This window comes from Lipomyces tetrasporus (genome assembly GCF_029532465.1).
Source record: "Lipomyces tetrasporus strain NRRL Y-64009 chromosome Unknown POJ06scaffold_10, whole genome shotgun sequence".
Taxonomy (NCBI): domain Eukaryota; kingdom Fungi; phylum Ascomycota; class Lipomycetes; order Lipomycetales; family Lipomycetaceae; genus Lipomyces; species Lipomyces tetrasporus.
This window is the reverse complement of record NW_026611605.1, coordinates 1,010,099-1,026,169: the sequence shown is the minus strand read 5'-3', so window position 1 is coordinate 1,026,169 and position 16,071 is coordinate 1,010,099. Positions and strand designations below refer to the sequence as shown.

The window sequence follows — 16,071 nt, the reverse complement described above, 5'->3', positions numbered from 1 at the left end:
AGCTCTTCGCATCACTAGATTTGCAAGGAAAGACAGTCCTTTTATATTCTTTCAAGCACCTGCGTAAAATTATGTACACGGAGGAAAATAAAAAGACCAGAGACACGAGAGCAAATACAAACAACACGAACGCAACGACAAGAGAGACAACCACGGAATAGCACGCAATCAAAATCTGAGAGAGAGTGACGTGTTATGGCCGTGTGCCGTACACCGTTCATTACAAACGGCTAATTTGCCATTCCAACGGCTCTTCGTAAGCGAGCCCTGATGTGACCTAGTTGACCAGTCGCAGGAATGTCATAACCTTGACAGTATCGATCAATCTATGGTCACTCAAGCCCGTTTATGGCTTCTACAGTAAACAGCGGCGGCAGATTATGCTACACGTACGACAAGAAAGTTGAGAAACAGTTATTAAGGAAGCCGGTGTCAAATATGTGGTACGTACCGGATGCTGTGTAGGCATCGAGCCATCGGCAAATGGAATAATATTTAAGGTCAATCGTACGCCATCACGATCTTTATTTGCTTGCTAAAATCATTGTTATAGTTGACTAAACGAGTGCGACCATTGCTACTTACCTTAAGAGGCGCAATTACACTAATGTTCTGCATCCGTGTGAAATGATCCAATCGATTCAAGATCTCAGTTTGCACTTGTCTCGTTTCAGTTTGGGCTTGTCTCATTTCATTCACGACTCGAAGTATTTCTCGAAGTGAATCGCCACCTTTTCATTAAAACACTTAGTAGGTGCTGTTATGCTGTACGTGATAACTTACGTGTTTCCCTAATCTTGTCCTCCACGGCAACTAAATAACGGTTGGCATCAACCATTTCTTGAAGGTTCGGACGACTGTCATCATCCAATCCTCCTTCTTAAAATCTAAACATTAGCATCCAAATGATACCTCTACAAGATAATCATGGCACACTGACCGTCACGGAGAGCACGCAATTGACCATAATATGCTCTCGAAGCAGCCAAATCCTGCTCAGACGGAGGTTCCTGAGGCCGTCGCGGCACCTTTACTGGTACAGAATCACGCAATTGCGGCGGCGCAATCATCTGCTCATCGTCCATCGTACGCGATTTCTTCTTGTGTCTAACCGGAACAGATCAAGGTGACAAAAGAAATAAACAAAGGCGCGTTTTGTTGACATCTAGAAGGTTACCCGGATTTAGCCATCAGTTTTCCAAAGTTAATTTCCGTCAGGGAGAACTGGGAACACTTGAGTTCACTCCAGTTGGAACCCCAAGTCAACCCCAAGTCAAGTCGAGTTCAAAGTAGCACAACTCAAACTCGAAGTCCCTTGCTTTGGATCCCAAGAGAATTGAAGTGAAGGTCAACGCTGGCTTGGGATGGTTACGAGCGAAGCGAAGTAAAGTGAACTCAAGTTGCAATTTACAATATAATTTACTATTGATGACTTGACTAACCAAATAATACAGAATGGCTGCAACGGCAGCGCGGGTAGTTAGACCAGTTCGATTTGACCGAGATCATGGTATATAGGTTGTCCGGTATTTCGTGCTGCATTCATTCAACTAGGGAATTCAATTGTGAAACGCTTAATGCCGGCTTTATGTGTTCTTGTTGGCAGGCAAACTCCTGCGTATCTGGAGCAATCTTCTTTATTGCAATTGGGATATCATCTACTATAAAAGCTGGACTTGTTGTTGATATGCGAGTTCTCCACGACTCACAGCCAATTTAGAATTGAATACATTTCCTCAAATCTCTTTACTCGCGTTTACTAACGCTTTCTCAATCTCAACAGTGCAATCCCATGTCTTGGGAGTACGGTCTCAATGGCCCCACCAGCTGCCACTGTCCCTGTCAACTTTCCAAGTAGAAGAGTATTATTTGCTGCCAAACCGTCCTTGTACGACGTCTCGGTAGCGTTGTAATAAAATGCCGTCAGATTCGTTGCAGTATCATCAATCACATTCTGAGCAGTTGCGTCGTCCATCCTGTTTGCCCACAAGTCGTGAATGTCCCAACTCTCATTTACTTCTGGAGCAGTGCCCTCTGGGCCATAGTCGTAGAATATATCCGCAAGAGAGGCATTCATCGTCCGAGTGCTGTTCCCGGCATTGAGGAGTGCAACCAACTGATCGCCACCAAACAAGGGCCCAGACCACATCTGGATCTCGCCCTGGCCGTAAGCGTCCGTGTCATTCACGTAGTAACGCCACCTGCGTATCGCTGGTGACCCAACAGGGTCCTGGCTCACGGCCAAAACTGCGGGGTTTGTGAGGATGGAGAGAGTTTTGGTATCCAAGGCTGCAATGTCGTTTCCCATGAGCAAGGGACTCTTGACAGCGGCCCACATGCTAAAATGCGTCTTATACTCTTCGTCATCCATACCGCCATTGCCGACTTCGAGCATGTCCAGATCATTCCAGGCACCCGGAGTGCTAGTATGGACGAATGCGGCAGCTTTGTTCAAGATGTTCATAGCGCTGCAATGGAAGCCTGGGAACGAGCAGTCGTACCCCTCGTCTCCGGTGCACGGGCAACGCGGGTCGGGGCGATCGAACGAGTCGTATATGTCTCCACTCATACGCCAGGAATTAGCGACCGTCTGAGCCCACTTCCACGGATAGTCTTCACCCCAGTTACACATTGAGTACAGGATCTGCCGGCCAGTGGCATTAAGGGCGTGTCCCATCGTCCTATACCTCTCCGACGTGATCTTCGCCGTACCTGACAATCCCTCGTTGAAACAATTGTCGTACTTGAGATAGTCAACGTCCCACGAAGCGAAGGTCTTCGCGTCCTGCTTCTCATACCCAAGGCTGCCGACGTACTGCCCGCAGGTAGATGAGCCAGCGTCAGAGTACATGCCAAACCGGAAACCGAGCGAGTGAAGCCTGTCGGCGACGTATTTCATGCCGTGAGGGAATTTTTCCGAGTCATGTAGGAGATTTCCGTCCTTGTCACGACCAGCGGACCAGCAGTCGTCAAGAACGATATATTGATAGCCTACGTCGCGCAGGCCAAAAGCCGCCACCTTTTCGGCTGTCGACAGGAGAAGATCCTCATTGACTGAGCATCCGAATGCATTCCAATTGTTCTATGATTAGCCGTTAGCGAATCGTCCATGGAATCACAACAATGCTCGTTGGCTAACCCATCCCATTGCCGGTGTAACTGCGAGCTCATTAATTGGATACAATGCTTCGGCACTGCGAGAAACGGTAACCATTGCCGTGAGAACCAACGAGAACCGCATTGTCGAAGTAATTCAGAAGTCCCTAGTCTTCGATAACACTAAGAATCATCGAGGCCAGAGGCCATCTTAATATAATTACCCGCAGAGACAAGACTTGAGGAACTCAGGCTAAATTTTTATCATGCGGGGTAGGTTACCGGCTTCTGTTGTCCAGTTGCCAGACCTGCCGAGGGCGTCGATGAACGGAACAATAACCACTTCCTGACCTAATGCTTTCCTGAACTACCCCTAGTGGGTCAGATTCAAAGCGCTTCGACTTATCATCAAGAATGCGGTTGGACAAGAGTTGCGGATCAATTGTTGGGGGGTCAGATTCGCCGCCCGAATTCGGAGATGAGGACCCTTGCGTATTTTCCGGACTACTCTTAGTTGGGGTTAACGGTTGCCGAGGCGAACAGCCATGACGCATCCAAGGAGTAATTTACTCTCGCTCCTAAGCTATGTGAGCCGATTCGACGTGGGCGAAAGAGGGGTGAAAGAGGGGCGCTTCCGGTCATCATCCGCTGGCAGTCGCTTATCTCAATCTGCGGTCGTTTATGCTACCACGATGGCGGGGAGAAGCGCGTCGTTGGCGCGCTTGCGCTAATCGTAGTTGACGAAAGTTTTCCCAAAAATATTTCGCGGCCCGTCGTTCAAGATGGGGAGAGAGAGACGCCGGCGTTGTAAATTGTCGATCTTTAACTGCAACGCCGTTAACCCCTGATCGCTAACACCGCCCTGCATGCAGTAGGCGAGCGGAGCGGCTCACCGGACGCATGACGTCAAAGTCCTCACGCTCGTCAATTACTCTGACCTTTGTAAAGCGATATTGCTCTTCGAAAGATTTATAGGAGCAGGCATTGGTTGTTTGTTCTCCAGTTTCTTTCCGTCTCACAACTCCAAATGGAGTCGAAGCGAGCCTATGGCATGTGACTACGACTGAACTCTTGTTGGCGAAGATCCGATCCAGGATAGTCTTCATCTAGTAGGATAAGCTTTCGTGGAAAAACTACGGCAGCAATCAGGAACGGCTAGCGTTTCGGCCTCTTTTCCGTTGCTCCTTTGTTCTCGTGTATTATTCGTATTACGTGTAGTTTCCTCCATTGTATTCGGTATCCTTGTATATAGCATTCAATATTATAAATTAAGATACCTGTCATAAAAAATTCCCGCACTTGGGTCACACAGATGGCGGGTTACAGTGTTTAGAAGAGCAAGATGGACATAAATCGAACAAATATTGGGATTAAGGGGTTGTATGAGACATCCGTTACTCTCTTTCTCTCCGAACCCAGAAACTGGCGACAGGCGCCCAAATATATTAAATCCGAAAAAAGTTACATCAAGTGTATTCAAGTCTAAATCACCATGTGGTTGCAGTCTCCTCATGTAGATCGTCTCTTGTCGCAGTATGGATCAGACCCTACTCCAGTGTGAACAAGCTGGAAGGCCCAATGATCTCTCCCAGCTTCGGAGTAATCATCCCGCACAAGATCATTCCCAGACACTCTAATCAGATGGATTGATGTCTAACTTTTTTTCGCCGGCGGTTTAATAATTAATAATTATATTTATAAGTTATCGCTTGTACCCGTTGTGGGATAATGACAAGGAATGATGACATAGTAGGTCGGAGATCATAAGACTTTTGGTTCTCAAGGCCACAATTTGTAGCTCCGTGACAAGACGGCAAGACGTTCAAGGGCATTGAGTAGCCAGAGATCGATCATTGTTCTGTTACAACGCTTATATTTCTACGACGGGAATAAGCCCTTCAAATTACTTTTATTACTCTGACAGTAGCCACCAACGCGCTATTCGACATCACCCATCCCGCCCGACTCTAAGTCATCTCCCTCCCATTCTGTTGGGAGGCGGCTCGTCGAGCTAAGGCGTCTCCCAACCATTGAGTAACCGTTGGGAGAGACGCGCAGGCGGGCAGGAGCCCGCGGCAGTTCATTCGGACGATGCCGGGACTCGGGATAGCCCCGAGGAACGCCGGACCCTAACCTGTTGTACATGGCAATCTCTCTGTCCGTTGGTTATTGATTACCCAGGCGGCAGTTAACGGGGTGCAATTCGCGACCGTCTACCGTCTCCAATTCTCACTACCGTAAGATGGAATCCGGATGCAGGTGAATGAAGCAGGGCTGTAGGCGGATAGGCGGATGGCGGATGCGGATACAGGAAATTTTGGCGGATATCTGCATCCGCCACAGCCCTGGAATGAAGGAAAGCAGGTGACGAGATGACAATAAGACAGGGGACAAGAGATCGGAGATACTCGGGTGCTGACTCAACCAGTCTCTCGGTCCATAAGTCGTCCATGTCTAAGGATCATCATTGACTAGCGGCCAGTGCGGCTGAAGATTCAGGGCAGCTGATGGCCACAAAATGCAATAATGGCCGCAGGCATAGAATAATGGCCGACAAGATCTTATCTTCCGCAAATTGAAATCGGCAGCATGAAGATTCGTTCAATGGCGAGCATGCAACAGTGGCCCTCAAACAGCAGCAAAACAAAGGGCCAGTGCCAGCAACAGCCAATCACCCTGTGGCAGATTGATGACTCATCTATCATATGTATCTTCGCCGTCGAGGACCGCCAATTCCGATTCGTGGAGAGGCCGATCAAGAAAACTGTGTACGTACGAGGGACGCCGTTCATAATCCTACGGCGCTGGAGAAAGAAATACTCGGACAGTTGAGTTGATCCGAGATCGGTCTTGGTCCTGGAATTAAAGTTTCGCTACCAAAGCAAGCCCTTTCCAAAGTCCTGCTATGATAACTTAGTTAATAATAATAACGGCATAAATTGTTAGTTGACTTCATCGGTAATTTGTAGTGACTTGTCGTCGAACATCCAGCAAATGGCACATAACCATATCTTCTCGATTTCAATTACTGGTTGGCAGAAATACGTACAGCAATCGTTCGGACGTGAAATTGGCCGAATCCGGTCAGGCGACCATTATTTGGTGTAGGAAAATATCCGACAAGGTTTCGGGTAACCAAGTGAGAATCCAGAAGTGCCAATCTTAAGCAACAGACGGGCGTGCTGCATGGCTGAATAACTCTATCTGTGCCATACTTCGTCTTACCTGTCCCCGTATCACTTTAGAATGGGCCCTGAAAGAGGCATGAGTTGCAGCCGACTTTCAGAATGTGGGCTGTCTCTCCACGATGAGTGGTCTAGTCAATCCTGTGACCTGGGGTGGGATTACCCCAGGAAAAGTCAGCAATGCGCACGGCTCAACTGCAGCTCGCAAATACTCAGTAGCATTGACAATTGCGAAGCCTTACCTAATCCAATTGCCAAGCAACGCTGAACTCCCATTTTACGAGCCGGGGAGAAGTTACCCCTCGGATGAGAGACTGAAAGTTTCGGTCACTGTGAATACGAGCTTTCAGATATTGAAGTTTATGGCGATTCGTAAATTACTCCGACCAATGGCTAGTCGTAGCAGAATCATGTGCTCGACGCAAGATATCCAAAAATCTTTTGATGTCTTGAACTGTTAAGATTGTGGCTATTATATATATGACAGTCCGTTTCCCTGCTAGTCGACCTTCAGTCGCTACTTCGCACAGTTTACTTGGCTGAACACCTCTGTTGATCCAAAGTAGAAGTTGTCCGAAAAGCGTATCATTATCTTTGTAAGTCCGGGATGCGATCACTTTTGCTGACACTTTCGCTCACTTGTTCCTAGGGCAGCACAATGAAGTTCTCCGTAGCCATCGCTGCGACCGCAATTGCGCTACTCCCCGGTACTGACGCCTGGAGAGTCTACTTCTATCAACTGCAAAACGAGGAAGGGCCATCCATTACCAACGGAGGACCGGGACACCCCGGCCATGCATGTTTTTCGAATGTCGACCCGCTGAACCAAAAAATCTCCTCTATGAGGTATTATTCCGACAACCCAGATCTCAACACTCGATGCTGCTTGACCCTCTACGACAGCCCTGGTTGTGCGAATGCGTTCCCATACACCTTCTGCCGAAATCAATTTGTTAATTTCAATGAAATTAATCTGGACAATGATGTCAGTTCTTACTCGACTGACTGCTATTATATCACATAGATACGTTCACCACGTTGATTAGGCAGAGCTGGCTAGTTTAGCAACTGGATTGAGGAGGTTGCAGGAATTCAGTGGAACGCGCGGATCCTCAAAAAATTCGTGGTTAGGTTGCGGGTTAGGGGCGATAGACGTGATCCCAGGCTGGTTTAAGCGGCCAGTATACGAGGGCATTTGCTGTATGCACCTATATGATGCATATACGTACTTAAAGTTCTTTGTTTTTCTCTTCTTGTCTTCAAATAACATATTTCGCTGTTTTCCCTATCATTTCCAGACGCTAATCCCAAGCACATCTATGCATTATTTCGTAATCAGTGTCCCCGAGAACAAATTCCAAGGGCTAGGGTGGGGAGTTGGTCGAACAACAGCTCGTAATCGCCGCTCCCGCAATAACATAACTTCTGTGGTTAGTTATTTGATGAACATGGATCCAGCATCCCCCCATGCTGTCAGCCGGTGGAGTAATTTTCATTCTACGTGCTAACTAACGATTCCTCTATGCGATGAAGCACTGACCGAGTGAAAGGACGTCTTCAATGTATGCTCAAGCAAATTTCTTAAGCTGTCGGCCCACGTCGGCATGACAACAGCGCGATAATAGTACTTTACTACCAGCCTCGACTAAAATGTTATTTTTTTTCCAGCTGAACAACCAAATTATTCTCGTAGTGCTTTATGCTGTAATTACACAAAATTATTCACAAATCCCCAAATTCCTCCTTAGAATAACCTAACCTAATACGTTCCAGGTTCAAGTCCAAAACCGTTCAGAGGAATGGCGAGAATAGTTCCTTTTCTTGCACCATCTACACCGGCATGACTGACTGTATTGCCCCACCAGTTCAGTTTGACGGCCTTATACTGGAAAGCGAAATATATTACAACACCGCTTAGTGCGACGCCAGTGGAGAGTGCAGAAGTCAAAATGTAATTGTATTTTGACCACCAAGCAAAATATCTGCGGCGAATGTACCACATGAATGCCAGAGAGGCATAGACGCCAGGAGTAAAGTATGCCAAATTGTAACTGCTGCCCCAGCTGGCCGCACCGTTGCAAAGCAGAACAGGATGCACGTATTTTAGCTGCTTAGGAAACAATTTGCGTAGATACCAAAATGGCGGAACCACCAAAAACCCAATCAGGAAGCTATACTTCAGCGGAGGATACAACTTGCTAAACATCCTCTGTGGCCCAATGACACCAAAGAGCACGCTGTCCGCATAAATGGTTGTTGTACCTAGAACGAAATTAGCGACAAAAGTCCGGGGCGTTTAGGGAATTGGCGTACCGGCGCATGTAAACTTGTCGACTTGAGTCGCAGTGCAAAAACCCGGAATAGTGTTCATCTGGAATATAATAATTCCCACCGTGAGAAAGCATTGAATGATCGTCCCCAGAATCTGTCCTCTAAATGCCGCTCTGGGCGGGACCTTCGCATAATGAGCCAGTTTGAGATCACTCACAAAACTATCGGCCTGTGTGTCCGTGTTGATTCCGATAAGTCTGCAAAGAAGATTTGCGTTACCGTTTCCAGGGAGCATATAGCCAGCAATAACACTACTCAAATTATTCATCCGCAAGCTGAAACCGGTGACAGAATAAATTATCGAAATTGGAATCAGCATAACAAAGGAAATCAACATGGTCACGATGATAGACCACACAGGTGTGTGGGTAGGATAATGCGTAATTCCAACGATGAACAACACGAACGAGACAGCAAAAATAGCAAGAAACCACCAGTCGGGCACTTCCTTGTACTTGACCATCATTCTAGACATCGGGTCGTTGTATCGGGCATATGTCGACGCCTTCCTATCCTTGATGCTCTTGTAGAACCCAACAAATGCTTCCTTAATGACCTTCCATTCTGTCAAAAGAATATAGGTAAAGGACATCGTGTACATCATGAAAAACCCGCCTAGGTATACAAGATTTCCCGAGGACATGTAAGGAGGAGAGTAGGTCTGATACTTTTCTTCATCGAGGAGACCATTTGTCAACACTTTACTCACATTGAATTGCGTGCCGTAGTTAGTCCAAAGTTGATTCGAATTAATTGGCAAATAGGCACCCCATCTGTAATTGGTCCAGTAAAGCGCGACAACTACAACTCCGCCGCAGAGCATTCCAATGTAGTTGTTCAGACTAGCAAAGACCGGTATAACCAACGGACTGAAGTGATTTATAACTGCCCAGTCGAAAGTCGGGACGGGATTTACACCCAGACCCAAAAAGCTACCGGTTATGATAGCCAACACAAGATTCTTCGGCGCAATCCACGTTATCCAGTTGAAGTCACTCAGCGCTGTGAAGACAAAATCCGGGAAAAAGAAGTAAAGAAACATTCCCCCGAAGCAGACGAAGAAAAATTTGTACTTCGATATGGACCAGCCATTGACTCGAGTCTCCGTCTCAGGGACCAGCAACGCCCGGTTTAACGCCAGTGTGGGAAGAACAGTGGGCCACATTGATTTCGTGGGATATATAACCCACCGCCTCAATATACCAGCCCATCCGAATCCGATAATTGTACTTGACAGATTGACGATTATGATATACCCGACGGTGACCCACGGTTGGTTATAATACACAGGGAGCTTCTGACTAACGACATAATTCATGAAATTGGAGGAACCCGCAGCAACGTTCACCATAAGAGTACAAAACATTTGCTCCTTATGAGTCCATGGGCCGGGATTGATACTAATTCTTTTCCCGCGAATAGTCACTCCCCAGTCTGGAAGGAGTTGCATGGCTTTGCCGCAAGGATACAGAAGAAGCTGGATTGCAGTTGACTGGAGATGCAAACTTGGCTGACGCCAACTGAAAAATGCATTGACAAAGCAACCGATAACAACCCAAGCAATTCCCAAGAAATAGGACCGGATTGTTTCGACAGGAATGGTTTCGTCATCGTAGGGGTCACAAACTGCACGGACCTCTGGATATGGCGAAAAGCTGTCGATTAGAACTGCCTCGACCCTCACTGCAACGTCGTACGATTCCAAATCTCCCTCAGACTCAGCATTCATGATCAAATTCTGAATGTGGTGCATTGCCTGCTCGGGGAAATTTAAGTCGTCCGTATGATATTCAGCCGCTGCTCTAAGAATTTCGAGGCCCTTCTCCTGAGACATCTCGATCGCCTTAGAAAGAATATAGTCCGTCTTGCTGTCATTTTCATTTTCCCCCACGGTGAACGTGCCAAGCCTCTCGCGTATCTGTTCGGAGATTCTGTCTCTCTCTTCTGTTGAGACCTTCTCAGTCACTCCGATAATAGGCTCCTTCGCAACGCCAATCACTGAGATCGACTTCTCATTGCTCTCCGAGATCGACTTTTCGTTGCTGTCCGAAGATTGCAAGTCCATAGTTGCGATGCCTGCGGTGTAAATCACAATTTAGCATACCACAAGCAAAAATGAATGGATACTTTCCAGTCAAGTAGGATAACATACCTTTGCCAATCTAAGTCTTGTTGAAGGCGAGCTAACTAGAGGTATACTTAAACCCGAAACAGCTGACAGCAAAATTGTAAATAGGGACAAGAGTGTCTCTATATAGAATTTGACGAAGTTGTACATTTCAGTTCAGGCCACATGTGCAGCAGACGTACTACGGTATCATGCATGAAACACATGGGGTACGATAGGTCAGTTCGATCGGCTTGAGTAGAGTGGATCCAAGGTGCAGCGATAAGGTAGGTCGCGTTATCTCGGTCCAAAGACCTCAATCGTCTCGGATGGCTAGGCTACTAATTTGACCATTCCTCTGACTAGCTAGATAAGCAAGGCGTGCCCGAATCAATATTCCTCTTGACACTAAATCTTGCTGTAGTCACAGCCTGTGGGTCGTAGCGTTATCAAGCGATTAAATTTCATGTGTCAGATATAATCTACAATGTGAGGTTTCGATTGGCTGTAGTTCCGACATAGATTCCATCATTGGAATTAAGGTTGTACTCGAAACCTGCAACTAAGCGCTGTGAGCTCGGGCGCAGCTTAAGGTTATTATCTTGCTTCTCGCTTCTTATCAAGCAATTTCACAACACTGGCAAACATACCAGGTTCAGAAGATGCTAGAGACTTATAATCTGCTATCAGAATGTGGGACTTTCGTCATCTCCTGATACCTAACGTGTGTAAGACGTTAACGAACTAGCGTGAGTGATAGGGCTTGCACGGGAGGGGAACGGGAACGTAGTCTGTGCGATAGTCAAGTCGGCCTTAGCTCAGCGGTATCTTGCAGCAGAGCCACACCACAAGTGCTTGGCGTACACGTAACCTAAATTTTTTGTTGAGATTTTGGGAAGTAATCGATCTATGCTCAACGCCAAAAAGCTAAGCATTGTTGGACTCCATCGAAATGTCTTGGACTCTTGGCTACTCTAAACTGCCCAGCATAAGGGGAAGGAAATTTAATAGAAGCTGAGAGCAGACGAAAGATTAGCTTCTGTTGTGAGCGAGGACCACCGCAGGGACAGCGCGTAATCTAATTAGTGTAACTGATCATTTTTGGTTTGGGTAACTAGTGGGGGTAGATGTGGACTTCATCAGCCGTACCAATGGGTGCTAATCCAATGCTCCGGGAAGTCCGAGTTTATCGTAATCGTGTTCCCGCGAAAGCGTCGCGTTTAGGTTTCTCCGTGGGTCGATTTAATAGCGCCGAGTCTTGCTATCGCCGACGCCCAACAACACATGACTTGCGCATTGGAATGGTCGTTGCGGCAATGGGATTGGGCTAGAGCTTTAGAGAATTGGTAAATAGCCACGCGATCGCACTAATATCGCAGTAAGCAATAGTTTTAGAGTCACTGCTTACACCTCCCGTGACTGTCGGTATGGTTTTCCCTTCTAAATAGCATCATTATTGAAAGCAATGCGACAAAATAGTAATACCGATCGTGCCACGGAGTCTGAAAGATACATGACAACCAATATATTGTTATATTTGGGAGTCCAGAGATGTGAATTGGGTATCGGATCCAGGAGAGGAGAGCAATGGCGGCTCGATACTGTCTTTCTCAATATCCTCGCCCGTTGATTCAATAGAAATATTACGGGTGCCACTTCGGATTCGTCGCCTTTTTAGTATTTGCCTACCACTCGACGATTGATTTCTCACTTATTTCTCCAATAATCAACCCCCTCGATCGCCGCTTCCTGGCTCGAGTGGCCGATATTATGTCTGGTGACGCACTGCTGACTGCTGTATGACTCATCCCATCCGCATGCTTCGTTAATTTATTATACTCCCTTCTGCATTTGTGACATCCATAACCACCGGAATCCAGCAACAACATGGTTAACATCAAAGATGTCCGGATCTCCAACTCGTGGCTCACGGCAAAACCACCAGGCATGGTCGCCGTCTTCGTCGGTGGAACAAGCGCCATCGGCCAAGGTACCCTCAAACAGCTCGCCAAATACGCTACCGCGCCGAAAGTCTACTTTGTCGGTCGTTCGAAATCGTCCGCGACTCCGCTACTCCGGGAGCTCGAGAGTTTGAATCCCAAAGGCTCTACGACCTTCTTCCCCTCTTAGCTGCGTCAGTCCATCCCCGCGTTGTCGCTGTCCTTGCCGGGGGGAATAGAACGCGCCATCGACATGAACAACCTCGAACTACGCAACGGCTACACCGCAATCAAAGCAGTAAACACTGCCACAACCCAAACAACTCTCGCGTTCGAAGAACTCACTAAGTCTTATCCCATGATTACTTTCTGCCATGTTTACCCCGGTTTTGTTGATACGGGGGCACTGAATAGATTCATGGGACGTTCAAAGGGGATCTGGGCGGTGCCGGCGACGCTGGCGACATGGACTGTGATTCCTGTGTTGAATATGTTCGGAAGGACGGCCGAGGAGGCTGGTGAGTGGTGTTTGTTTCTGGCTACGAGTGCGAAGTATCCACCTGCGGAGCCAAATGATCCAGAGGAACTGGGTGTTGTTATGCCAGACGGGGTTGCGATTGCGAAGAGCTCTGTCTCGGATGACAAGTGTAATGGCGTGTACAGGTTAGATAACTATGGTGAAAGTGTACAAAATGAGTGCGATAGTATTTTGGCAGGCTATAGGTCGGATGAGGTTGGGAAGACGATATGGGAGGAGACTTTGGCGGTCTGCGAAACAGCGCTTAAAAGCGGTGAGGGTGAATCTTAATGGCAGGACAATTCGATATAAACCGATTTCTCTCTAAAATTCAACCAAAGTTCAGACTATAATAATACGCCAATTTTTGCATCCAAAAGAGGTGTTGCGGCTCAGCGGCGTAAGCGCGGTACCGTAACTACTGTTAAAGCTGCGCTGATATAGCGGCTCAATTGTGGTCAGTAGCGCAAGAATGTGAGGCTTCGAGCATGAGAACTGATGAGTTCTCGCGCGATCGGACAGTAGACTAGGACCCTGTTTAATGAAGAAATACACTTTCCAGGCATGGCTTAATCTCCGAAGTGACGGTCCAGTGGGGCCAATGCATTTAGGGTACATACGATTACGGTACCGTCGACATTTGGGATTATCGTAAAGTTAATCGTAAAAATGAGGATTTAATCGTACGGTAATCGTATTGCATAGTGATATCGTATAGTAATCGTAAAAGTAATCGTATTCCTCATTATGAAGGTAGGATATTATTCCTATTGAACCGATTGGAAGAGTTGAGGAGCCTACTTTGCGGTCTCGTATGCCAATTGTGACGTGATGGAGGGATGTATTCTTATGGTTTCTGTCTTGTTTATCCAATTCTCTCACGTGCATAGCTCATTGAAACATTTTGGTGAAGAAGCCATTGAGATACTTGTACAGCACTTGACATGGTATTATAAGAGGTTAGAGTAACCGGCCCGATAGAGGTATGTTTAGTATTCCGTGAGAATAGAAAGCACTGCTGCACTGGACTTATACTCCCAGATATAGTGATTATGCAAATCACACTTGTGTGGCGCCACATGTTATGGTGTTGCGTCACAATGAACTTTGATCCATCAAGCTAACTTGCCATAGGGGCAAGTAGTGAAAAGGACATAGGAATCTTAATTACGAGAACTACAATTTCAATTCTACTCGTTCACCTCCTGCTAATAGAAGTTTGTTTCGTTTCCTCATTGCTGATTGGTGGGAAGCTAAATTTGACATCTGTTCAATTTGATACAATTCAATCCAGGGAGCGTTCACTTATAACCTGGCCACGCTCATCAAATCTGAGCTTGCCGAGCTCTTCTTTACTGGCAAAATGTTGTATTCCATGGTTATGTGTTTTATGACAGCGGAAAAGACTCAGGGACGAGTCCTCCAGGCATTCCGATCCATGTACGGCGCATGGTAAGTGTGTCGCAAGGTGATTGCCAATGTACGATCTTCGAGTGACGGTTGGAATGCAAGGTAGCTGTGACACGAAAACCGCTCCATTCGTCGTGCGTCGCGCTGTCCTGTCGCCACCGAAGGGTTAACGCGATCGCCATCCTGAGAACAAAAATACACTTAAGATTCTCCTGCTTCATCCTTCGATGTTAAAACCGAAAGCCACCTTTCCTCCAAATCGCTTCGGCAAGCATATTGATTGCCTTGTTTAAAGGAGAATGGTCAGTGGAGCCATCCTGTGGTTGTACGGGTAGCTGGGAAGCGAAACCAACAGGTAGACTGTCGATATTGAAGATGCGCTTGAGATCAAGACAATGGGTTTGGTCCTGTAGTAACGCGAATATTAGCAGAAGAAAATTAAATGGAATTAGAACTCTACCGGGTGGTTCCATGAGTGAACTTCTTCCTCGAAAGTATCCCAGTCATCGTACAACACCTCTAGGTCTCTTGTCTTCCGTCGATTACATAGCTTCTTCGTTCATCCGGATTTGTTCGTCTCAAAGCTTTCAGAATCACGAAAAACGCCACATTTAGAACACCAAATTCTAGTGTCAGACATGATCAGAAAAGAAAATGAAAATTGGATTCCGAGAAGTGCAACGAGGTTAGATGACGCGAGATTGGGTGCGTAAACAAAACATGGTAAACAAACAACAAACACGCCACGTGGGATTTAAATCACGTGACCCGACTGTTTTGGGGGAGGACTTAGGTTCTTCCTTCTGTTGCGCATACACCCACTTAAGAGCCGATAGAGTCCCCTACTCCGACCTCGCTTAGTCAACGGTTAGCAGCTAGATAGTCTTGCCGACACGGCACCCCTAATGGAATATATACGCACTTCCAACAACTTCTGAGAAGGATGTACGGAGTACAGAGCATCAACTAGTGTATTTCAAGATATCAACCGAATAACTCATGCAATTGAGAGGGTAAGCAATTAAATGCATAATTTGTTATGTAAAATGGTGCGGTACAACAATCATCATTCTGCTTGACTTCCGCATGATCCTTCAGACTGCTGAATTAATCACAAGATGCATAAACTTGTGCATTAGTTTTTCATTCACGCATCAAACATTAACCCCTGCCCCCACCACGGCTTCCAACATATCATGCTTTTTTGAGGTGAGTTCCTTCAACTAATCAGGTCGCAGTATCAATCCGGTAGTTCACCCACACACTGCAACGAAACTTTTCAGTCAGATTCAGGAAATCCCACGTTCTGGGCTGCCTCCTCCAGAGGTGATAACCAACAAACCCTGTTTCTGCAATGGTCAGCGAATAATTGACATGGACGAGCGAAGCTTTGTTGAAGCATGAGGCAGGACACCAGGGGCACGTACTTAAGCAGGACAAATTTGTGTACTCAAAGAAATCCTATTTCTTATTGGACAGCAGATT

The 16,071-nt window shown here is 46.7% G+C and overlaps 5 protein-coding genes across 5 annotated transcripts; 2 read left to right on the top strand and 3 right to left on the bottom strand.

Moving 5' to 3' along the window:
• Window positions 1-7: 7 nt before the first annotated feature.
• POJ06DRAFT_260817 (uncharacterized protein) lies at window positions 8-1,140 on the bottom strand. Its single transcript, XM_056188530.1, has 5 exons — window positions 941-1,140; window positions 784-879; window positions 586-731; window positions 452-535; window positions 8-383 (listed from the first exon to the last, which is right to left on the bottom strand). The coding sequence occupies exons 1-5, from the start codon at window positions 1,083-1,085 to the stop codon at window positions 333-335; spliced, it is 522 nt and encodes a 173-aa protein (XP_056041502.1). The 5' UTR covers window positions 1,086-1,140; the 3' UTR covers window positions 8-332.
• A 599-nt stretch (window positions 1,141-1,739) lies between these two features.
• On the bottom strand, window positions 1,740-3,594 carry POJ06DRAFT_27581 (glycoside hydrolase superfamily). Its single transcript, XM_056189664.1, has 2 exons — window positions 3,140-3,594; window positions 1,740-3,082 (listed from the first exon to the last, which is right to left on the bottom strand). Exons 1-2 carry the CDS (start codon window positions 3,239-3,241, stop codon window positions 1,760-1,762), a joined length of 1,425 nt encoding a protein of 474 aa, XP_056041501.1. The 5' UTR covers window positions 3,242-3,594; the 3' UTR covers window positions 1,740-1,759.
• Window positions 3,595-6,763: 3,169 nt separating this feature from the next.
• POJ06DRAFT_303497 (uncharacterized protein) lies at window positions 6,764-7,351 on the top strand. The gene is made up of 2 exons (XM_056190805.1): window positions 6,764-6,877; window positions 6,931-7,351. The coding sequence occupies exon 2, from the start codon at window positions 6,940-6,942 to the stop codon at window positions 7,303-7,305; it is 366 nt and encodes a 121-aa protein (XP_056041500.1). The 5' UTR covers window positions 6,764-6,877; window positions 6,931-6,939; the 3' UTR covers window positions 7,306-7,351.
• A 385-nt stretch (window positions 7,352-7,736) lies between these two features.
• On the bottom strand, window positions 7,737-10,574 carry POJ06DRAFT_227364 (OPT oligopeptide transporter protein-domain-containing protein). The gene is made up of 2 exons (XM_056185744.1): window positions 8,595-10,574; window positions 7,737-8,543 (listed from the first exon to the last, which is right to left on the bottom strand). The coding sequence occupies exons 1-2, from the start codon at window positions 10,444-10,446 to the stop codon at window positions 8,041-8,043; spliced, it is 2,355 nt and encodes a 784-aa protein (XP_056041499.1). The 5' UTR covers window positions 10,447-10,574; the 3' UTR covers window positions 7,737-8,040.
• A 1,803-nt stretch (window positions 10,575-12,377) lies between these two features.
• On the top strand, window positions 12,378-13,467 carry POJ06DRAFT_285874 (uncharacterized protein; the record flags this gene model as incomplete). The annotated part of the gene is made up of 2 exons (XM_056190210.1): window positions 12,378-12,808; window positions 12,899-13,467. Exons 1-2 carry the CDS (start codon window positions 12,607-12,609, stop codon window positions 13,465-13,467), a joined length of 771 nt encoding a protein of 256 aa, XP_056041498.1. The 5' UTR covers window positions 12,378-12,606.
• Between the last annotated feature and the right edge of the window lie 2,604 nt (window positions 13,468-16,071).